The sequence below is a fragment of the Scomber scombrus genome, chromosome 5 (genome assembly GCF_963691925.1).
Source record: "Scomber scombrus chromosome 5, fScoSco1.1, whole genome shotgun sequence".
NCBI classification, from domain to species: domain Eukaryota; kingdom Metazoa; phylum Chordata; class Actinopteri; order Scombriformes; family Scombridae; genus Scomber; species Scomber scombrus.
The window spans coordinates 24,015,537-24,040,061 of NC_084974.1; the positions used below are offsets into that span (position 1 = coordinate 24,015,537).

The 24,525-nt window shown below is 41.8% G+C and overlaps 1 protein-coding gene across 1 annotated transcript in view; it reads left to right on the top strand.

Moving 5' to 3' along the window:
- The window catches only part of prx (periaxin), a 50,548-nt gene that overhangs the window by 22,460 nt on the left and 3,563 nt on the right, over positions 1–24,525 (top strand). The window contains exons 6-16 of the mRNA XM_062419903.1: positions 2,119–2,226; positions 4,426–4,551; positions 5,271–5,430; positions 8,260–8,453; positions 8,831–9,063; positions 9,192–10,422; positions 10,756–14,671; positions 14,732–14,859; positions 15,025–16,200; positions 16,588–17,032; positions 18,422–24,388. Of these exons, the coding sequence (XP_062275887.1) occupies positions 2,119–2,226; positions 4,426–4,551; positions 5,271–5,430; positions 8,260–8,453; positions 8,831–9,063; positions 9,192–10,422; positions 10,756–14,671; positions 14,732–14,859; positions 15,025–16,200; positions 16,588–17,032; positions 18,422–24,388 (13,684 nt within the window). The remainder of the gene's footprint in view (positions 1–2,118; positions 2,227–4,425; positions 4,552–5,270; positions 5,431–8,259; positions 8,454–8,830; positions 9,064–9,191; positions 10,423–10,755; positions 14,672–14,731; positions 14,860–15,024; positions 16,201–16,587; positions 17,033–18,421; positions 24,389–24,525) is intronic.

Sequence of the window (24,525 nt, forward strand, 5' to 3'; positions counted from 1 at the left end):
AAGCTGATGCACAAGAAAGCCCGCAAACAGTTTGCTGAAGACAAGCAGTCCAAGGACATGGATTACTGGTACCATGTCCTATGGTCTGATGAAACCAAGATAAACTTGTTTGGCTCAGATGGTGTCAGCGTGTGTGGCGGCACCCTGGTGAGTAATACAAAGACAACTGTGTCTTGCCTACAGTCAAGCATGGTGATGGTAGCATCATGGTCTGGGGCTGCATGAGTGCTGCCGGCACTGGGGAGCTGCAGTTCATTGAGGGAAGCATGAATTCAAACATGTACTGTGACATTCTGAAGCAGAGCATGATCCCCTCCCTTTGGAAACTGGGCCGCAGGGCAGTTTTCCAACATGATAACGACCCCAAACACACCTCCAAGATGAAAACTGCCTTGCTGAGGAAGCTGAAGGTAAAGGTGATGGACTGGCCAAGTATCTCTCCAGACCTAAACCCAATTGAGCACCTGTGGGGCATCCTCAAGCGGAAGGTGGAGGAGCGCAAGGTGTCCAACATCCACCAGCTCCGTGATGTCATCATGGAGGAGTGGAAGAGGATTCCAGTAGCAACCTGTTCAGCTCTGGTGAATTCCACCAAGAGTGTTAAAGCAGTGCTAGATAATAATGGTGGTCACACAAAATATTGATAGTTTGGGCACAATTTGGACATGTTCACTGTGAGGTGTACTCACTTGTGTTGCCAGCTGTTTAGAGATTAATGGCTGTGTGTTGAGTTATTTTCAAAGGACAGTAAATCTATACTGCTATACAAGTTGTACACTCACTACTTTAAGTTATATCAAAGTTTCATTTCTATAGTGTTGTCCCATGAAAAGATATAATAAAATATTTGCAAAAATGTGAGGGGTGTACTCACTTTTGTGAGATACTGTATATATCAGTTAAATGTAATCCATGATGTAAGCCTATTTATACCGCTTTCTTGCTGTGCATTTCTCAGTCATGCTCACTCTTGTGGTCCAGTTCTTTCTTATCACTTCCAATGTTCAACTTAAATCAACTCCTATTTCAGTATTCTACAACTTCCATGGTTGTATATTTAAAAATTATAACTGCAATATATCATTTTCTCAGCCTGCTGGGAAAGGGAGAAAAGGGCTCATCCAATGAATGAACAGTTTGCAAAATCGGGTCAAGTCCAATATAAAACATATTTTTGGCGATTTTCAAGTCGCAGTTCACATCTACTGCAGTGGATATTTTTCTGGAAGTGAGCACTATATAACTGCGACTTAAAAATCTCCAGTAATATGCTGTGTATATTTGTGAATTTGTGACGAATCTGTTGACGGAAGCGCAACACAGCTGGAGCTGTTCGGTAAGGAAACCAGTTAAATTGGAAACCAGTTGGGGGGCGCGCATGTGGTCGAGTGGTATACGCAGCCGACCCCAGTTCGAATCCCGATCGGAGGTCCTTTGCTGAATGTCACACCCCCCTCTCTCTCCCATGTTCCCTGTCGGTCTACTGCTAAATAAAGGTGTCTATGCCAACAAAATCTTTAAAAATAAAATTGGAAACCAGTTGGGACATGACACCGGGGCCGGTGAAAACATTCCCAGTGGATTTCAAGGCCTCACTCTGCCGCTGGCTATAGCCGACTACTTTCGTTTTGACATGGCAGCGGTATCTGCAAGTATGTGTCACGTGAAGGTCTGTTGATGCAAGGATCATTGTCTCGTTGGCTATTTTCACTTCACAATGAAACGAAACTTTAAGAAAAAAATACAGAGGACATGACCTCGGTGTCCTCAATGGTAGCTACGGCCATGTGTGTGACTATCAATGCAGTGCGTGTGAGAGCAAAGCGTCCTGATAGCTCTGTGTTACTGTTTATTAGACCAATCGCCATTTCTTCTTTTGAGCAGCTTCACTGAAGCAGTGGAAGCTTGAAAGCCAAGAATGTCAGTGGTTATATTAAAAAAATTTCTCATGATATTTTACATTATGGTTATCGTGGTCTTTATCCTTTCCCATTTGAATCGCCCACAGGTTGCAATTCAGTTAAAGGGTAAAATCCAAACACAACAAACAAGAGACTGCTGTTGCATGAAACATCATTCAATTCAATGAGATTCAACACTATCTGTTACTCTGTGCAGGTAAAAGATAAGAGGCGGTCGCCCCCCTCTAATCGATCCCCCTCCGCCCCACAACGCAACCCTCACCACAGCGGCTCCGCAGACGAACAGGAGACCCCCGAGAGAGTGGTGAGATACAGACACGCATGCTGTCATACCCAAACACAAACTTACCTGCATCAACACACTTCTAACACACACAGACAGAGAAAGCATTCATAAATACACACATCTCCAGGAATGTTTCAGTGTCTTGATAAAGGTGTGTAGAAACATGCTGTTGATGCACCTGAGTCTCAGGAGGAAAAAGAAACACTAACTTTAAAAAAAAAAAAACAACAACAAAAAAAACATTCTAACAGAGTGCACATTTTGTCTTGTTCATGTTGTATATACTTTTTATTTTTTTGCTTTTTTTCCTTTTTAGTTGTGTTAGTGGTTTGGCTCCAATGTGTTTTGTTGCTCCACCACTTTTGTCTTGACTTTAATAGATTGTCATGAGTTTTCATTCAGACATTTATGTCCATTTCAGCTGTTTTCAGAGAAAAGCTGTAAAAACCCACCATACACTACCTGCTCAGCACTAAATGGCAAATAGACAAAGTTAGCTGTAGACTAGCTGGTGGACATAGTGGAGCATTTGGTGGCTTAAAGCCAGATATTTCTCTCAGGAATTGTCAGAGAGCAAAAACAGAGCTAAAAAAAGGTGAATATTGGACTTACATTCAGCAGGTGGACAGACACACGACTTCAAATGAATGATAGTGTTGAGCAGTAACTGCTGGATGTGGAAATAAGCTAATATTGCTAACAAGTTCAAAAATCTACTTAAAAGGTGATGTTATGTCAGTGTTGTGTTTACTACTTTTTCTGCTTCCCCCTAGTGGCCAAAAAATCAGTTACAGCAGGTTTAAAGATGTATGTGGTTGTCTATGAGATGATGAATTTTGCAGGTAAACTTAAATGAACAATGTGTGATTAACAGCTGATCAATAAGAGAGATGAGAGCAGTGATTTTTACTGCCGTGAACAACATGAAATAGTAGAAAAGAACAACTTGATTGAGGAACACAGGGCGTGACAACATCACAAGTCAGTTCAGTGTATTAGACTTTTGTACATACTGTAATTTACTATAGTTGGACTGAGGAGAGTGATGTTGACATTGACCTCATTGGTACACACAAAAAAATAACAGAGATTTTTATGAGCTACAGCTTTATTCAGATATTTAGATAGAGGGGTTCAGCATTGTGATTGACCTCCTGACCCCAGCAGCGAACAGACTCATACAAACCAGATTACAATAGCCCAGGCCCAATCTGCTGAAGTCACCGTCCACCACATAAACAACCTTTCATTTCTCCCAGCTCAGCAAAGATGCCAGTTGTGGCCTTTTCACGCCGCAGCAGGTGGCCGCTGGCTGCAAGTTTGACAACAAAAACCATCTGAATGTGGCAGATCTGAAACCAGCTGCAGTTGTCAGGCACTCAGAGAAGCTGTAAACACTCTGACCCACATTCACAGACCAAAAAGTTGTACGTTAGCGCTTCAAGAGTTTTGATGAAAACGAGCAGTGCTGCTGCTGCTGCTGCTGCTGCCTGTCACAATACAGTGACACCTGCTGGTTTCAGATATGAGTGTTGTGTAGTTAACAGGCTGATCAATTTCAAAGAACAGGAACAAGACCACAGTTACACCAAACACTACAACGTAATGTGTTTTTTGCAGCTATTAATATACACATATACACTGGATTTTCAAATGTGGCACCATGTAAGTTAGAGGATCAGATTTCAGGAGTCTCTGTAGTGTATAATTATCAAATTAACAGGACACAAGTAACATAAGACGCTTAGTATAAGTGATGGAGAGTCACATTTTTATTAATTTAACAGTTGTAATGATACCAGTTGCACACCTTTAAGAGATAATAATAATCAATACTTTACAAAGCAAAAGAGGAAAGAGAAGATGATTTAAACAGCAAATATTAAATATATTCAAACAATCAGAGGGAAGTAAAATCAGTAATATGTATATATAGTTACACACATATAGTATATAACAACAGCAACAACAGCAATTATCATGTATAACTGTTATTCATTAAGAAACAGTCTAGAAACAGTGGTGGAGTACAGTAATATATTTCAGGTAAAAGCAATAAACCCCAATGAATAATTATTGATTATACAATTTAACTAGAACTTTTTTCAGCAAATAGGTGATATAAGTACTCATTGGGTTAATTTCTGTTCTTTTAGCTTCATGAGATCTACCTGCCCTGTGGACCATCTCACCTTGTTTCTCCTGTGTTGTCTGCAGGTGCAGAAGGAGAAGCTCCATGCAGAGCTGAAACAGGTGCTGAGCCAGAAGAGAAGTCATCTGAGGGAGCCGAGCTGCCAACTGGCCCAACCAGAGATGGACTCAGAGGCCACAGACGAGCAGACAGTAAGCAGGAGTCTGATAAACTCAGTTAATCTACATAATGAAAAGTTTGAGGCCATAACTGGGCCAAAGGTCAGCTCTTACAAGAAATAATGAATAAATTAATGCATGAGATAAATTAAGATCCACACTTGACCTAAAAGTCACTCCATGGTTGATAAAGTACACAATTCACGTTTTCCTTTGAGTGGAAACTTACTGTATATCTGTTTGTCACTCACTGGAAAAGTGGATACAGTCCAGGAATTGAGGGACCTTTTCTTCATGACAGCTTAATGGATGAAATGGATTCAGCAGCAAAGTGTGAAGTGACAATAACAGTACAGTACATTATCACTCACAGGAGCAAGTGAAACAAGTTATAAAACATTGGTAAAGCCCACATGCACTTAAAACTAAAATTGTAATCTACCCAGCAAAGAAAAATGACAAAAATACATGGTATCGATAGGAACAGTTTCTACCTGTTGTGTTCTTGTTGGTTTTATGGAGCTATGTGATGCAGAGTAATAAGACCAGGGAATGTATACATAAAAGATCCTGCCTTTAAAGGTTAACTCTATCATTAGAGCCTGAGATCAAACTAACTAGGACTAATCATGACAGACCAAAATAAAACAGCGATAAAATGTTTTTCTTGGAGCAAATTCTGTTCCTGTGCAGTAAAGGAGATATTTAAAAGTTATTTTTACATGCAAGTGTTTGTGATGTCTGTGTGTCAGAGTGGGGAGGAAGCTTCTATCCCTGTGGAAATCGTGGTGGAAACTGAGGCAGAGGCCGGAGCCAGCGGCTACAGTGTGACTGGTGGAGGAGAGCGAGGGATCTTTGTCAAGGATGTCCTCAAAGACTCTCCAGCTGCTAAGCATCTCAGTCTACAGCAAGGTACCTGCAGTCAACTCTTATCCTTTTAGGAAGCACTTTTAGCAAACACGTTCCTCACAAAGTGCCTTAAAATATGCATAATTCCAACAGGGAGTAAGATGAAAATATACAAACTGCAAACCCTAAGCTATGTTGTGTGTGGGTAGGTGGGAGGGGGGTATGACTAAAGTCACTTTCAGGGAAACACACCAGAATTGAGACCAGTTGATTGGGGATGGTTAGTGCAGTTGGGGACAGAAAGTGTGTCCCCAATTGGGAAAAACCTGATTTGTGAGTCAGTGGTTAATGTCATGTTAAGGTTAGGGTGATGGTTAGATTTAAGCAAGCAGTGGTTATGGTTAGGGTTAAGGTACTGTAGGTCTCCAGGAAATTAATATAAGTCTATGTAAATACCACAAAAGTGACTTTCATTTCAGATTACTGCAGTTTGGCCACTTAGTTTTATTTTTAATGTAATACTAGAATGTATGTATGCATGGTGTTGGGTCTGACTCGACATTCTTGCCATGGTGTAGTTCTTTGCTGTAGCCACAAAAGGGCATACATGAGCACATGATCTTCAGACAAGAAACCTGTTATTCAAAAAACTTTTTAAAATAACAAACTTTTTTGTTTTTTGTAATAATAATTATCTTAATAACAATTATCTGTACATATTCACATTGATAACAATTACATTGATTAACAGTGTTAGCTTTGCATTTATTGTAGTGTTGCAGTCCCTCAGTATGGCCACAGGAGGGCAGTAAGTCACCCACGATTCTGCATTATAGCATAATCACTGCACCAGAAAACTATACTATTTGTCAATACTTATATTGCTGTCGTCATTTTTAATAATTACGTCAACAACGCCACACATTTTATTTTACCTTTATTTTACTCGAAAACCACACTGAGATTAAAAGAGACAGGCAGCAGCAAAAAGTTTCAGACAAACAATATAAAAACAAGTAATACGGACAGACCTCTCATTAATCAATATAAAATAATAAAATAATGAAATAAATTACAATAAATAGAAAATAAAAATATCACCTTAATGCTAGAATTAAGGTTGTGAAACAGCAGCAATTTAAGGCATTAAAACCCTTGTAGCAACACCACTGACATTCATAGATAGATGATGATGCACAGAGTTACTGCAGCAAAGCTTTAAACCCACCCAGAGAAACTAGTGATGGTCATTTTAAAGGACCACAATGTAAGATTTAGTGGCACCTAGTGATGAGCTTGTAGGAGTTACTTACAGTAGCTGTGAAACTCTGCTCTGGGCTACTGTAGAAACATAGTGGTGCAACATGGCAGTGCAACATGGCGGTGCAACATGGCAGTGTCCGTGAAAGGGGACTTTCACCGTATGTAAATGTAAAGGGTCCATTCTAAGCTAACACAATTACATCATTGTGTTTTAATGTTAGCTATGAATTTGTATAGTGTTGCAGTTCCTCACTGTAACTACCAAAGGGCACATGTTTAGATAATAGAAAACACTTGTTTTTAGTTTTCTCTCTTGTAGTTTCGCTTGTACATCTTTAGCAGCTCATGCTAACAAATCATGGCCCAGACTAGATGACAGATGTCTTTTAACATTCTATGTATTAAAGCGTTGTGCGTTTAATGCTTCAGTTTAAATAAAAGCCAAACTTAACAGTGCATCTGTATAACAGCATTAAGCTAAATGTAGGCTAATAAAGAATGAAATTTACAAAATGTACAAAAGACACCCAAAAAATGAGACTGCTTTTATTTTATGTGAGCACAAATTACAACAAAATATTCAAACTACACATAGTCATCCTCAGATAAAAGTGAAGAAGTGAACACACATGTATGTGACACTACTATACTGTACAATTCATGATGAAATTTCACACCATTATCTCCTAATTATCTTAAATTGTACATTTGATTTTGGATCTTTTTGGTCTATTTGGACTTTTTAAAGGTTAGAGTTACTCTCAGCCTCTTATTAGAGGAGAACTGTTTTAATAGTTTTGCAGATGAACCTTTGTTATGCTGCATGGACTTGCACTATTATTACAGGCCTGTTTTCTGTAAGAATATAAACTGATTTGGTTTCTGTGGTTGTTGTATGTTCATTTTTTTATTGGTCCATGCATATTGGATTTGCTTATTCATTTGCATAAAAAAAATATAAGACAACAATCTTAATCTATTGATTTTAAGGACCACTTTATGCTTGTTCTTGTTTTCAAGTAATTCTAATAGTCCTAGCACTGCACCACATTCCTCCATGGAAAAGTAGAGGACTCAACCAAGTATACAGTACATTATTAATTTTGGAATTATTAACCTCAACCCAACCCCATCCTGCACACTGCTGGTATTTTTATTGATTTATGACATATCCATCTGCTTGGCTTTCATTGGGTATACGAGCAAGCATCACAACAGTTCCATATGAGCACATGGATGCTCCTCAAATCACCTGATCAGAAGACCAAAGAATTTGGTTCAGTTGGTTAATAAGCAAACACACATGCTATCATCCATATAATTAGGTAAAGAAGACACGTTTTTCTTCTTTAAAGCATATAATAAAATGATATGTCATGAAAATGACACGGGTAAATAAGATCCACTTCCACATCAATCATATAATTTAAGCATCACAATATCCATATAATACCTAACTATCCGAAGTTAAGAGTTTTCCCCCAATGCACCAGTTACATATTCAGGTGTGCAGACATTTTTTTTGGTTAATGTGTTGACTTCAACTCAATGAAAGTACAAATTAAGATGGTCTGGCGTAACATATGACTTTTCAACACTGGACACATGAATTCATACTGTTCTCTGTAGGTGACCAGCTGCTGAGTGCCAAGGTCTACTTCGACAACGTGAAATATGAAGACGCCCTGAAGATCCTTCAGTGTGCGGAGCCATATAAGGTCAGCTTCCTGCTGAAAAGGACCATCCAAGGAGCTGAGGTCATCGTGCGGCCTCGAGTTCCCAGCGTGGAGGCCAAAGGACCCAAAGCCAAGATGGCCAAAATGGTGATCATTATATTTTGTATTTATAAGTTGTGTGTAGTTTAAATAATGTAGTAATGTCAGTTTGTTATCTTCAGACTTCAGACTGTCAAAGGCCTCATTGAAGCCTAAATGGGTTTTTTTAACTTTCAGATCAAACCATAACTTAGAATGTGGCCCCAGTTCAAGTACAATCTTCACATTAAATTTAAACATAGTTTTTATACCACAGTTGCCACACATAGTCCATTGTTGAATGCTTTGAGCTACTGTACACAAAGCCAGCACCTGAACAGAATTGTCATACTCAAATTGTATGCATGTTTCAATGCTTTGAGCTACTGTACACAAAGCCAGCACCTGAACAGCATTGTCATACTCAAATTGTATGCCTGTTTCAGAGTGTGAAGGGCACCAAGCCGTTCAAGGCCAAGAAGAAGAGAGGCGGTCGCTTTGGTCTGAAGAGGCTGAAAGAGAAGCGCAGAGAGGAGCTGGTCATAGAAGGAACACCCTCGAAGCTGGAGCTGAGTGACGTGGATGTGGAGTTTTCTCTTCCCAAATTCAAACAGAGGAGGAGTGCAAAGGTTGAAGCAGAGGGAGCCGGAGCAGGAGCGAAAGCAAAGAGGAAGATCAGGTTCGCTTTGTTTTTTCTGTTTTCTGGTTAATTTTTACAGAGCATTTAGGAATATTTGTAACTTTATTTGGCCATATTACAATGTCTTTCTTTTTCTCTCTTTTCTTTCCTTTACACTGTTATACAAGGTTTCCCCACATGAAAGCTAAGGGTTACACTGGCGCAGAGACAGGAGGAAAAGTGGAAACTGAACGACTCGAGGGGCAGGTGAATATCTCTCCAGCTGAGATACCTGGAGCTAAAGTGAAAACCAAAGGAAAAGGACACAAGTTTGGAATCAACTTTCCTAAGACTAAACACACAAAGTCCGGCTCGGCTTTGGAAACTGGATCTTTGGAGCTGAAGCCACCAGATCTGAACATCCGGCCACCATCAGTGGAGTTCAGTTTGTCTGGTGATAAAGGCAGCAATATGGATGTGGAGAAGGGGGGAGCTAAGTTTAATGCACCTGATGTGGAGTTTTCACTCCCTTCTGGAAAAGGTGAGGCATCTTTGCCAGCTGTTAAGGGAAAAACAGAAATCAAAGCTCCTAAAATTGAAGTCAAAGGAGGGGTTGATGCAGAGGCAGCTGGGGGAAAAGTTGATGTAGATGTAGGCAAAGGAGATGCAAAGCTCAGAATGCCAAAGTTGAAACTACCCAAAGTTAGACTCTCATGTCATTCAGATGAGATAGATGGTGGCATCAAGGTAAAAGCAGAAGAAATGAAAATGCCTAACGCTGACATAACACCCCCAAAAGTAGAAATCAAAGGGGGTGGTGATGTTGGTTTCCCTGAAGCACATTTAACCAAACCACAGATAGAAGGAGATCTCTCAGGAAATGCTGCATCGATTAAAATGCCTTCGGTTGATATTTCTTTACCAAACATGAAGGGAAAGTCTGACATGGACGTCTCATTCCCACAGTATGAAGCAGCTGGGAAGACAGCAGTTAAAATGCCTGCCATTGACATCTCTGTGCCTGGTGTTGATTTAGAGCTGGACACTGGACGGAGAATCCCTGATGAGGTGGAGGGCACTTTTAAAGGGCCCAAAATTTCTATGCCAAAAGTTGATATCACATTACTAAAGATGGGATCACCAGATGTCAATATCGAAGATGCAGAGGGTGGAGGGAAGTTCGGTGTGCCTTCTGTTGACATCTCTCTTCCAAAAGTGAAAACTGAGGGTGTAGATGTAGATATGGACTATTACGTTGGCGGAGATGGACAGTTCAAGATGCCTAATTTTGACTTATCCCTCCCAAAAATTAAGTCACCAGAGGGAGAAGTAGATGTAAAAGGACAAGACATTGAAGGGGGATTCAAGTTGCCCAAAGTAGACTTAACCCTTCCAAAAGGCAAAGCAGCAACGGCTGAGGTGGAAGTTGACATTGAAGGCCCTGGAGTGAAAGGTGGTAAATTTGAAATGCCCTCACTTGACATTTCTCTGCCCAAAAGTAAGGAAGGGAAGGGGGGGAAATTCAAAATGCCTATCTTTGATGTTTCTTTACCAAAGCTGAAACAACCAGAGGCTCACATGAACATAGAAGGGCCAGAGTTTGAGGGTGGAGGTCAGATGCAGATGCCTTCTATTGATGTATCTCTGCCAAAAGGAAAAATGGAGGGAGACATTGAAGTGCCATCAGTAGACATTTCTCTACCAAAAGGTAAATCCAAGGGTAAGGTTGACATCAAGGGAAAAGGAGGCAAGTTTAAAATGCCTACATGTAATATATCTCTTCCCACAATGAAATCGGCTGAGGGAGATGTTGTTTTGGAGGGACCTGAAATCAAAGGTGGAAAGATCAAGATGCCTACAGTCGATCTCTCTCTTCCCCAAGGAAAAATAGAGGGTGATTTGAACATCGATGGCAGCAGCAAGTTCCCAAAAATGAAACTGTGTGAAGGAGAGGTGAAGCTAGAATGCCCTGAAATCCCAAATGTTGACTTTTCACTTCCCAAGGCTAATGTAGAAGGTGACATGGAGCTCGAGGGCAGTGGTGGTAGCGGAACCAAGTTCAAGATGCCCACATTTGACATCTCACTCCCAAAGATGAAATCCAAAGAAGGAGCGGTTGATATTGAAGGACCTGAAGTCAAAGGAGGAAAGTTCCATCTGCCTTCTTTAGATGTGATAATGCCAAAGATTAAATCACAGGGAGGTGACATTGATGTTGAAGGTCCTGGACTTAAAGTCAAATCACCAAAGGCAGGTCTAGACCTAAAGGGTGAGATAAAAGGAGGGAAAATTAACATGCCTACAGTTGATATCTCTCTTCCAAAAGGAAAAGCAGAGGGTAAGATAGATTTTGAAAGACCCTCAGCAAAAGGAGGCAACTTTAAGATGCCTACATTTGAGTTATCCCTACTAAAGATGAAGATGCCTGAGGGAAATATTGGCCTTGAGGGACCCTCTGTTGATATTCCTCCCCCTCAGCAAACATTTGAGGGTGATATCTCTGTAGAAGGTGAAGGAAAAGATGGCAAATTCAGCCTTCCATCTGTAGACATTGCTCTCCCTGAGGGAGATGTAAATTTTCAGGGGCCGAAAGTTAAAGGTGGGAAGTTTGAAATGCCAATAATTGACCTTTCGCTTCCTAAAGGAAAAGCACAGGGAGATATTGATATTGACATTCACTCTGGAAAAGATGGACATTTTGAAATACCAGCCTGTGATATTGGACTTCCTAAAGGAAAAACCAAAGGTGACATAAATATTGAAGGCCCAGAGGGAGAAATGGGTAAATTTAAAATGCCAAAATTTGATATTTCACTTCCAAAGATGAAACTGCCAGAGGGTGATGTCAAAGTGGAAGGACCAGAGATGAAAGGAAAAATGGAAATGCCCACTGTCGATATTTCACTTCCAAAAGGAAAAGGCGAGGTTGACATAAATGTTGATGGTCCTGAAGGGAAAGGAGGAAAGATAAAAATGCCAAAGTTTGACCTTTCATCACCAAAGGTTAATTTTCATGAGGGTGACGTCAAATTAAAAGGTCCTGAGATAAAGAGCAAGAAGATTGAGATGCCAGACATTGATATTTCTCTCCCCAAAGGAAAGGCAGGGGGGAAAACTGACTTTGAAGGGCATGGTGGAAAAGGAAGCAAGTTTCACATGCCCTCTGTTAATATCTCTCTTCCTAAATTCAAAGCTAAGGGAGTTGATGTTGATATTAAAAGTCCTGAACTTAAGGGAGGAAAAATTATTCCACCAGACATTGACATTTCACCCCCCAAAGGAAAGGCTGAAGCTGATCTCGATATTGAAGGACCTGAGGTAAAAGGAGGCAAATTCAAAATGCCAAAATTTGATGTTTCACTTCCAAAGATGAAACTGCCAGAGCGTAATGTCAAAATGGAAGGACCAGAAATAGAAGGTAAAATGGACATGCCGACCATTGATATTACACTCCCAAAGGGAAAAGTAAAGGGAGATATTGACATTGAAGGACCTGGACTTAAAGGTGACATTTCACTTCCAGAAGGAAAAGTTGAGGGTGACTTAGATGTCAAAGTTCCTGGAGGTAAAGGAGGCAAATTCAAAATGCCAACATTTGATGTTTCATTGCCAAAAGTGAATCTTCCAGAGGGGGGATTCAAAATAAAAGGCCCCGACATTAAGGAAGGGAAGATTGACATGCCAGATATTGATATGTCACTCCCCAAAGGACAGGCTGAAGCTGACCTAAATATTGAGGGACCTGAGGTAAAAGGAGGAAAATTCAAATTGCCAAAATTTGATGTTTCACTCCCAAAGATGAAACTGCCAGAGGGTAATGTCAAAATGGAAGGACCAGAAATTGAGGGGAAAATGGACATGCCGACCATTGATATTTCACTCCCAAAGGGAAAAGTAAAGGGAGATATTGACATTGAAGGACCTGAACTTAAAGGTGACATTTCACTTCCAGAAGGAAACGTTGAGGGTGACTTAGATGTCAAAGTTCCTGGAGGTAAAGGAGGCAAATTCAAAATGCCAACATTTAATGTTTCATTGCCAAAAGTGAGTCTCCCTGAGGGTCCTGAAGTTAAAGGTGGAAAGCTTAACATGCCATCATTTGATGTTTCTCTTCCAAAAATCAAATCTCCAGAGGTAGATGTCAGCCTTGAGGGTCCTGATGTAAAAGGTGGAAAGATTGACATACCAACTGTTGACATTTCACTTCCCAAAGGGAGTGTTGAGGGGGACTTCAATGTTGAAGGCCCTGAGGTGAAAGGGGGGAAATTCAAAATGCCGAAATTTGATGTGTCTTTACCAAAAGTGAGTCTTCCAAATGTTGATGCCAATGTGGAAGGACCAGATATGAAAGGAAAAATTCAAATGCCCTCAGTGGATATCTCTCTACCTAAAATCAAAGCAAAAGGAGTAGATGTTGATATTAAAGCACCTGAAATCAAAGGTGACATGTCACTCCCTCAGATTAAGTCTCCAGACATAGATGTCAGCCTCAAGGGTCCTGATATTAAAGGAGGAAAGATTAACTTACCAACTATTGATATTTCACTCCCCAAAGGAAAAGTTGAGGGGGACCTTGATGTTGAGGGTCCTGAGATGAAGGAGGGTAACTTTAAAATGCCAAGGTTTGATGTGTCTTTACCAAAAATGAGTCTCCCAGAGGGTGATTTCAAACTAAAAGGACCAGATATCAAAGGCAGGAAGATTGAGATGCCAGACATTGATATTTCTCTCCCCAAAGGAAAGGCAGGAGGGGAAATTGAAGTTGAAGGGCATGGTGGAAAAGGAGGCAAGTTCCATATGCCCTCTTTTGATTTCCGTCTTCCTAAAATGAAAGCTAAAGCACCAGATGTCAACATAGAAGGTCCTGAACTTAAAGGTGCAAAAATCAATGTGCCAGACATTGACCTTTCACTCCCTAAAGGAAAGGCTGAAGCTGACCTCAATATTGAAGGTCCTGAAGTAAAAGGAGGCAAATTCAAAATGCCAAAATTTGGCATTTCTTTTCCAAAGATGAAACTGCCAGAGGGTAAAGTCAAAGTGGAAGGACCAGAAATTGAAGGAAAAATGGACATGCCGACAATTGATGTTTCACTACCAAAAGGAAAAGTAAAGGGAGATATTGACATTGAGGGACATGGGGCTAAAGGAGGGAAGTTCCACATGCCATCATTAGATATCTCTCTTCCTAAAATAAAAACAAAAGGGATTGATATTGACATTGAAGGACCTGAACTTAAAGGTGACATTTCACTTCCAGAAGGAAAAGTTGAGGGTGACTTAGATGTCAAAGTTCCTGAGGGTAAAGGAGGCAAATTCAAAATGCCAACATTTGACGTTTCATTGCCAAAAGTGAATCTTCCAGAGGGGGGGTTCAAAATAAAAGGCCCCGACATTAAGGGGGGGAAGATTGACATGCCAGATATTGATATGTCACTCCCCAAAGGAAAGGCTGAAGCTGACCTCAATATTGAGGGACCTGATGTAAAAGGAGGAACATTCAAAATGCCAAAATTTGATGTTTCACTCCCAAAGATGAAACTGCCAGAGGGTAATGTCAAATTGGAAGGTCCAGAGATTGAGGGAAAAATGGACATGCCGACCATTGATATTACACTCCCAAAGGGAAAAGTAAAGGGAGATATTGACATTGAAGGACCTGGACTTAAAGGTGACATTTCACTTCCAGAAGGAAAAGTTGAGGGTGACTTTGATGTCAAAGTTCCTGGAGGTAAAGGAGGCAAATTCAAAATGCCAACATTTGATGTTTCATTGCCAAAAGTGAATCTTCCAGAGGGGGGGTTCAAAATAAAAGGCCCCGACAATAAGGGAGGAAAGATTGACATGCCAGATATTGATATGTCACTCCCCAAAGGACAGGCTGAAGCTGACCTCAATATTGAGGGACCTGACGTAAAAGGAGGAAAATTCAAATTGCCAAAATTTGATGTTTCACTTCCAAAGATGAAACTGCCAGAGCGTAATGTCAAAATGGAAGGACCAGACATTGAAGGAAAACTGGACATGCCGACCATTGATATTTCACTCCCAAAGGGAAAAGTAAAGGGAGATATTGACATTGAAGGACCTGAACTTAAAGATGACATTTCACTTCCAGAAGGAAAAGTTGAGGGTGACTTAGATGTCAAAGTTCCTGGAGGTAAAGGAGGCAAATTCAAAATGCCAACATTTGATGTTTCATTGCCAAAAGTGAATCTTCCAGAGGGGGGATTCAAAATAAAAGGCCCCGACATTAAGGGAGGGAAAATTGACATGCCAGATATTGATATGTCACTCCCCAAAGGAAAGGCTGAAGCTGACCTCAATATTGAAGGACCTGAGGTAAAAGGAGGAAAATTCAAATTGCCAAAATTTGATATTTCACTCCCAAAGATGAAACTGCCAGAGGGTAATGTCAAAATGGAAGGACCAGAAATTGAGGGGAAAATGAACATGCCGGCCATTGATATTTCACTCCCAAAGGGAAAAGTAAAGGGAAATATCGACATTGAAGGACCTGAACTTAAAGGTGACATTTCACTTCCAGAAGGAAATATTGAAGGTGACATTGATGTCAAAGTTCCTGGAGGTAAAGGAGGCAAATTCAAAATGCCAACATTTGATGTTTCATTGCCAAAAGTGAATCTTCCAGAGGGGGGATTCAAAATAAAAGGCCCCAACATTAAGGGAGGGAAAATTGACATGCCAGATATTGATATGTCACTCCCCAAAGGACAGGCTGAAGCTGACCTCAATATTGAGGGACCTGACGTAAAAGGAGGAAAATTCAAATTGCCAAAATTTGATATTTCACTCCCAAAGATGAAACTGCCAGAGGGTAATGTCAAAATGGAAGGACCAGAAATTGAGGGGAAAATGAACATGCCGGCCATTGATATTTCACTCCCAAAGGGAAAAGTAAAGGGAAATATCGACATTGAAGGACCTGAACTTAAAGGTGACATTTCACTTCCAGAAGGAAAAATTGAGGGTGACTTTGATGTCAAAGATCCTGGAGGTAAAGGAGGCAAATTCAAAATGCCAACATTTGATGTTTCATTGCCAAAAGTGAATCTTCCAGAGGGGGGGTTCAAAATAAAAGGCCCCGACATTAAGGGAGGAAAGATTGACATGCCAGATATTGATATGTCACTCCCCAAAGGACAGGCTGAAGCAGACCTCAATATTGAGGGACCTGACGTAAAAGGAGGAAAATTCAAAATGCCAAAATTTGATATTTCACTTCCAAAGATGAAACTGCCAGAGCGTAATGTCAAAATGGAAGGACCAGAAATTGAGGGGAAAATGGACATGCCGGCCATTGATATTTCACTCCCAAAGGGAAAAGTAGAGGGAGATATTGACATTGAAAGACCTGAACTTAAAGGTGACATTTCACTTCCAGAAGGAAAAGTTGAGGGTGACTTAGATGTCAAAGTTCCTGGAGGTAAAGGAGGCAAATTCAAAATGCCAACATTTAATGTTTCATTGCCAAAAGTGAGTCTCCCTGAGGGTCCTGAAGTTAAAGGTGGAAAGCTTAACATGCCATCACTTGATGTTTCTCTTCCAAAAATCAAATTTCCAGAGGTAGATGTCAGCCTTGAGGGTCCTGATGTAAAAGGTGGAAAGATCGACATACCAACTGTTGACATTTCACTTCCCAAAGGGAGTGTTGAGGGAGACTTCAATGTTGAAGGCCCTGAGATGAAAGGGGGGAAATTCAAAATGCCGAAATTTGACATTTCTTTACCAAAAGTGAGTCTTCCAAAGGTTGATGCCAATGTGGAAGGACCAGATATGAACATTTCACTCCCCAAAGGAAAAGTTGAGACTGACCTTGATGTTGAAGGCCCTGGGGTGAAGGGGGGCAAGTTTAGAATGCCAAAGTTTGATGTGTCTTTACCAAAAGTGAGTCTCCCTGAGGGTGATGTCAAAATAAAAGGACCAGATTTCAAAGGAGGAAAGATTGAGATGCCAGACATTGATATTTCACTCCCCAGAGGAAAGGCAGAAGGAGAAATTGAGGGGCATGGTGGAAAAGGAGGCAAGTTCCATATGCCCTCTTTTGATATCTCTCTTCCTAAAATGAAAGCTAAAGGGCCAGAGGTCAATATAGATGCCCCTGAACTTAAGGGAGGAAAAATAAACTTGCCAAGTACTGATTTTTCACTACCTGAAGGAAAGGCTGATCTCAGTATTGAGGGCCCTGAAGTGAAAGGAGGCAAATTCAAAATGCCCAAAATAGATGTTTCACTTCCAAAGATGAACCTGCCAGAGGGTAGTGTCAAACTGGAAGGACCGGATATGAAGGGAGGAAAGATTGCAAAGCCAGCTGTTGACACTTCAGTTCCAGTGGGAAAAGTGGAGGGAGATATCGATATTGAAGGACTATCTGCAAAGGGAAAGTTTGAAGTGCCAAAAGTTGATGTGTCCGGAAAAAAGGGTGGTGGGCTCCACATGCCAACTCTTGACATAAATTTCCCCAAATTTAATCTCGACCTCAGCCTCCCCTCTGGTGTGAAAGACAAAAGCCTCAAAGTGGACGCCAGTGTTCCTAATGCTTCAAAAGATTTGGAGATTTCTGGTCTCAAAGGAAAAATTAAACCAGCCAAGTTGAAAGTTAAGGGCACAGATATTGAGACAGGTAGTGTAGAAGATCCGGGGGCATCCATCAAACTCCCAACTGTCAAACTACCAACAGTTGACATCTCAGCTCCGAAGGTGGATCTAGACTTTGGCCATGCCAAAGCTAAAGGTGACGATGTGGAAGTGGAGCTTCTGAAAGCAGAGGGTGGCAGGCCTTCTTCAGGGGGCAGCTTTGATCTACCTAATGTCTCCCTCAAAGGGCCCAGCTTCACTCTTCCAAGGTTTGGTGGAAAGTCTAAGAGTGGTGGTTTGGGACTATCAGGACAAGGCCCCAAGGGTGACATTTCCCTCAGCCCACCACATGTGGAGGGAGAAATAAGGGCACCATCGGTGGAGTTTGATGGGGATGGAAAAGTCAAAGTGAAAAAACCTAAAATCAAAATGCCCTCATTTGGAATATCCAAAAATAATGCAGATGTGTCTGTATCTTCTCCTGATGTTGATGTTAAATTGAAAAAGGGGAAGCTCAAACTACCCAAGTTCTCCATGCCAGGATTTGGTTCTAAAGAAAGAGGTTTAGGAAAGACAAGTGGGGACTTTGAAGCCAAGACCAAGGTCAAGATGCCCTCTGTTGAGCTGTCTCTACCAGCAGCTAAAACACCAGAGACTGAAATTCTTCTCCCCAAAGCAGAAGTTGATGTCTCAGAGGCTGATCTCAGAGGTTATGAGGGAAACCTCAAAATTCCCAAAATTCCAACAATTGATGTTTCCATCCCCAAACTAGATCTGGATATGTCCTTGCCTAAAGTAAAGCATGATGTAAAGCCAGAGAAAGGTGGCAAATTCAACATGCCAACCATCAAGATGCCTAATATTGACTTGTCTTTTACTAAAGGAAAAACAGGCAACATTGATGGACCAGAAGTGGAACTAAAGGGAGGTGAAGGACAATTCAAAATGCCTCACATTACAATGCCAACAATAGATGTATCCCTTCCCAAAGGGAAATCTGGAGATCTTGCAGCACCAGATGTTGATATACATGGTGATGGAGGCGGAAAGTTTAAGATACCTCATGTCAAAATGCCCAATATTGACATTAACCTGCCGAAAGCAAAAACTGGAAAAATTGATGCACCAGATGTGGATGTAGAAGGAGAGGGGGGGAAATTCGGAATGCATGGATTCAAAATGCCTAATATTGACATATCTCTGCCTAAAGGAAAGACTGGTAAATTAGACGGGCCAGATGTTGAAACTGAGGGAGGAGGAAAGTTGAAGATGCCACATGTCAAAATGCCACATGTTGACATTAATCTTCCAAAAATGAAAACTGCAGACGTAGATACACCAGATGTGGATGCGAAGGTTGATGGAGGACGAGCAAAATTGACAATGCCCCAAATTAATATGCCTTCAGTTGATATGTCACTTCCAAAAGGAAAGGTTGAAGGTTCAGATGTTGAAACAAAAGGAGGTACAGGAAGAAAGTTCAAAATGCCTCACATGAAAATGCCCAACATCAACCTGTCTCTTCCTAAAGCAAAATTCGAAGGTGCTGACATAAAGACACCTGAAATGGAAATGGAGGGACAAGGAGGAGAAAAGTTCAAAATGCCTCACATGAAAATGCCACATGTTGACATCTCTTTGCCCAAAGGAAAAATTGGCGATCCCGAGGTGGAGCTCAAAGGGGAAGGTGGGAAATTCAAGATGCCACATCTCAGCATGCCCTCAGCCGATATTTCTCTGCCCAAAGGAAAGGTTGAAGGTCCAGATGTTGAAATGGAGGGAGGTACAGGAGGAAAGTTCAAAATGCCTCACATTAAAATGCCACATGTTGACATTTCTCTGCCCAAAGGAAAGATTGATGGCCCAGAAGTTGAGATGGAGGGACAAGGAGGAGGAAAATTCAAAATGCCTCACATGAAAATGCCACATGTTGACATCTCTTTGCCCAAAGGAAAAATTGGCGATCCCGAGGTGGAGCTCAAAGGGGAAGGTGGGAAATTCAAGATGCCACATCTCAGCATGCCCTCAGCCGATATTTCTCTGCCCAAAGGAAAGGTTGAAGGTCCAGATGTTGAAATGGAGGGAGGTACAGGAGGAAAGTTCAAAATGCCTCACATTAAAATGCCACATGTTGACATGTCTCTGCCCAAAGGAAAGATTGATGGCCCAGAAGTTGAGATGGAGGGACAAGGAGGAGGAAAATTCAAAATGCCTCACATGAAAATGCCACATGTTGACATATCTCTGCCCAAAGGAAAGGTTGAAGGTCCAGAAGTTGAAATGGAGGGAGGTACAGGAGGAAAGTTCAAAATGCCTCACATGAAAATGCCACATGTCAGCATGCCCTCGGTTGATATTTCACTACCCAAAGGAAAGGCTGAAGGTCCAGATGTTGAGATAGAGGGAGATGCAGGAGGAAAATTCAAAATGCCTCATGTGAAATTGCCACATGTTGACATCTCTCTGCCCAAAGGAAAGGTTGAAGGTCCCGAAGTTGAAATGGAGGGAGGTACAGGAGGAAAGTTCAAAATGCCTCACATGAAAATGCCACATGTCAGCATGCCCTCGGTTGATATTTCACTACCCAAAGGAAAGGTTGAAGGTCCAGATGTTGAGATAGAGGGAGATGCAGGAGGAAAATTCAAAATGCCTCACATGAAAATGCCACATGTCAGCATGCCCTCGGTTGATATTTCACTACCCAAAGGAAAGGCTGAAGGTCCAGATGTTGAGATAGAGGGAGATGCAGGAGGAAAATTCAAAATGCCTCATGTGAAAATGCCAGATATCAATATCTCTCTACCCAAAGGAAAAGTACAAGGTCCAGATGTTGAAATGGAGGGAGGTACAGGAGGAAAGTTCAAAATGCCTCACATGAAAATGCCACATTTCAGCATGCCCTCGGTTGATATTTCACTACCCAAAGGAAAGGTTGAAGGTCCAGATGTTGAGATAGAGGGAGATGCAGGAGGAAAATTCAAAATGCCTCATGTGAAAATGCCGGATATCAATATCTCTCTACCCAAAGGAAAAGTACAAGGTCCAGATGTTGAAATGGAGGGAGGTACAGGAGGAAAGTTCAAAATGCCTCACATGAAAATGCCACATGTCAGCATGCCCTCGGTTGATATCTCACTGCCCAAAGGAAAGGTTGAAAGTCCAGACATTAAAATGGAAGGACAAGGAGGAGGCAATTTCAAAATGCCTCACATGAAAATGCCACATGTCAGCATGCCCTCGGTTGACATCTCTCTGCCTAAAGGAACGGTTGAAGGCCCAGACGTTGAGATGGAGGGAGATATAGGAGGAAAGTTCAAAATGCCTCACATGAAAATGCCAGAATTTGGCATCTCTCTTCCCAAAGGAAAAAAACATGGTCCAGAAGTTGAAATGGAGGGAGGTACAGGAGGAAAATTCAAAATGCCTCACATGAAAATGCCACATGTCAGCATGCCCTCGGTTGATATTTCACTACCCGAAGGAAAGGTTGAAGGTCCAGATGTTGAGATAGAGGGAGATGCAGGAGGAAGATTCAAAATGCCTCACATGAAAATGCCACATGTCAGCATGCCCTCGGTTGACATTTCTCTGCCCAAAGGAAAGATTGATGGCCCAGAGGCGGAGCTCAAAGGGGAAGGTGGGAAATTCAAGATGCCACATGTCAGTATGCCCTCAGTTGATATTTCACTGCCCAAAGGAAAGGTTGAAGGTCCAGATGTTGAGATGGAGGGACAAGGAGGAGGAAAATTCAAATTGCCTCACATGAATATGCCACATGTTGACATATCTCTGCCCAAAGGAAAGGTTGAAGGTCCAGAAGTTGAAATGGAGGGAGGTACAGGAGGAAAGTTCAAAATGCCTCACATGAAAATGCCACATGTCAGCATGCCCTCGTTTGATATTTCACTACCCAAAGGAAAGGTTGAAGGTCCAGATGTTGAGATAGAGGGAGATGCAGGAGGAAGATTCAAAATGCCTCACATGAAAATGCCACATGTCAGCATGCCCTCGGTTGACATTTCTCTGCCCAAAGGAAAGATTGATGGCCCAGAGGTGGAGCTCAAAGGGGAAGAAGGGAAATTCAAGATGCCACATGTCAGCATGCCCTCAGTTGATATTTCACTGCCCAAAGGAAAGGTTGAAGGTCCAGACGTTGAGATGGAGGGACAAGGAGGAGGAAAATTCAAAATGCCTCACATGAAAATGCCACATGTCAGCATGCCCTCGTTTGATATTTCACTACCCAAAGGAAAGGTTGAAGGTCCAGATGTTGAGATAGAGGGAGATGCAGGAGGAAGATTCAAAATGCCTCACATGAAAATGCCACATGTCAGCATGCCCTCGGTTGACATTTCTCTGCCCAAAGGAAAGATTGATGGCCCAGAGGTGGAGCTCAAAGGGGAAGGTGGGAAATTCAAGATGCCACATGTCAGCATGCCCTCGGTTGATATTTCACTGCCCAAAGGAAAGGTTGAAGGTCCAGATGTTGAGATGGAGGGACAAGGAGGAGGAAAGTTCAAAATGCCTCACATGAAAATGCCACATGTTAGCATGCCCTCGTTTGATATTTCACTACCCAAAGGAAAGGTTGAAGGTCCAGATGTTGAGATAGAGGGAGATGCAGGAGGAAGATTCAAAATGCCTCACATGAAAATGCCACATGTCAGCATGCCCTCGGTTGACATTTCTCTGCCCAAAGGAAAGGTTGAAGGTCCAGAAGTTGAAATGGAGGGAGGTACAGGAGGAAAGTTCAAAATGCCTCACATGAAAATGCCACATGTCAGCATGCCCTCGGTTGATATTTCACTACCCAAAGGAAACGTTGAAGGTCCAGATGTTGAGATAGAGGGAGATGCAGGGGGAAATTTCAAAATGCCTCACATGAAAATGCCGAATGTCAACCTCTCATTACCTAAAGGAAAATCATGCACAATTGAAGGAGCGAAGCTGGAGATTGAGGGAGAGGGAGGCAAATTTAAAATGCCACACATGACAATGCCCTCAGTAGACATATCACTGCCAAAAGGGAAGACTGTAGGTCCCGAAGTTGAAATTAAGGGAGTGGGTGGAAAGTTCAAGATGCCTAATGTTGACATAACTATCCCTAAAGGAATGGCAAATGTTGACGCACCAGAGCAGAAAGTGGAGGCAGAAGGAGGAACCATAAAGTTGCCACATGTCAAGATGCCAATGGTTGATATTTCACTTCCAAAAGGTAAAAGTAAAGACATTGAAGCACCTGCTTTGGAGATGGAAGCCACAGGAGGAAAAGTCAAAGGCCTAGATGTTAAACTCTTAAAGGGGGATGTCTCCATTGAGACAGGAGGGAAAATTAAAGTGCCACAAGTCACATCACCAGATCTGGACATTGATGTGACACTTGGTAAACACAAACAAGACACAGAAGGTCATGGGGAAGCTGATTTGCATGTTGAGGGACAGCACAAAGGTCTGAAATTCAAGATGCCAACAATAGATATCAAAGTTCCAAAAGGAGACATAGAGCTTGATCTAGGACTTCATAGGGGAGAGGACAAAAAGGACAGGAAAAAAGTTGAACTACCTGACTTGGATCTCAACAACGCAGGAACCAGCAGCAAAGTAAAAGGGCCTAAAGTCAAAGGCACAAAATTCAAGATTGGAATGCCAAAAAAGAAAAATGGAAAAGATGTGACAACAGAAGTGAAATCAAGCAAAAACGGTGATGATGACGATGGTCAACTTAAAAAAAAATTAGAGCATGGCGTTGATGTAAGCATCTCTTGTCCCACAATCTCAGGCCCCAATGGGCATACAGAGGACAAACATCGTATTAATATCCCAGTTCCAGGAATTACATTACCAAGTGTTAGTCTGAAAACCAAACAAGGCTCAACCACCTCAGGAACAGGTGAAAACGTTGGCCTCTCATCATCCACTGCAGAAATCAAAGCTCCCAGGATTCCAGACATAGAGTTTGATATTGGTACATCACAGGATGAAGATGAGGACAAAACAGAAAAGGGAAAGAAAGTCAAAATCCCTAAGTTTGGTGTCCCATTACCTTCCATCTCCTCTCCTGAAGGAAGGATGGATATCCATGGGCCAGAAATTCGGTATGAGGGCCCTAAAATGCCCAAAGTAAAAAAAGCTGTTTTTGTCTTGGTAAATCCTCCTCGAACAGATGAACCCGCTGCATGTGCAGGCGTCCAAGTAGAGGAGATAACAGCTAATGCTCAAACAGAGGACGTCAAAATGAAGGTGCCCAAAAGCCAAATGAAGTCAAGCTTTGGGAAGTCCAAAGACATATCAGCTGCTGTGAGCACAGAGAGAGAGGGGGAGGGAGAGGAGAAGTCAAGGGGAGGGAAGTTGAAAATGCCTAAAGTGTCATTTTCGCCTGGCAAATCAGGGTCATTTGATGTCAAGAGCGAAGGCTCAAGTTCAAGTCTCAATGGTGAAAAAGATGGAAGTCCTCACAAGGGCTCCAAGGACAATAAAGGGACATTCAGTAGTAAAATCAAACTTCCAAATGTGGAGTTCACCTCTCCATATGGCAAGTTGGCTGATTCATCACCAGCAAAAATGAGGGGAGACACTAAAGATTTCCATGAGGAGTCCTCAAAGGATGTGGTGTCATCTCACGCCAGAACAGACATGCTGGACAGGGACAGCTCAGAGTCCCCCTCTGGTTTTACCATGGAGTTAAGCTCGGGAAAGGTGGAGAGCAAAAGCAGGGAGTGGGAGTCTGAAGAAAAAGGGTCTTCCCCCTGGTTCAAGGTCCCTAAGTTTACCCTGAAGCCACACTCGACAGGTAAGGATAAAGGAAATTACAACAAGATATCTGAACAACTTGACACAGACACAGGCTAATAGTGTTTTATTTACTGTAGTACTTCTTAAAGAGGAACTCCCATTATTTTCAAAGGCTACTATTAGTAGACTTTTGCT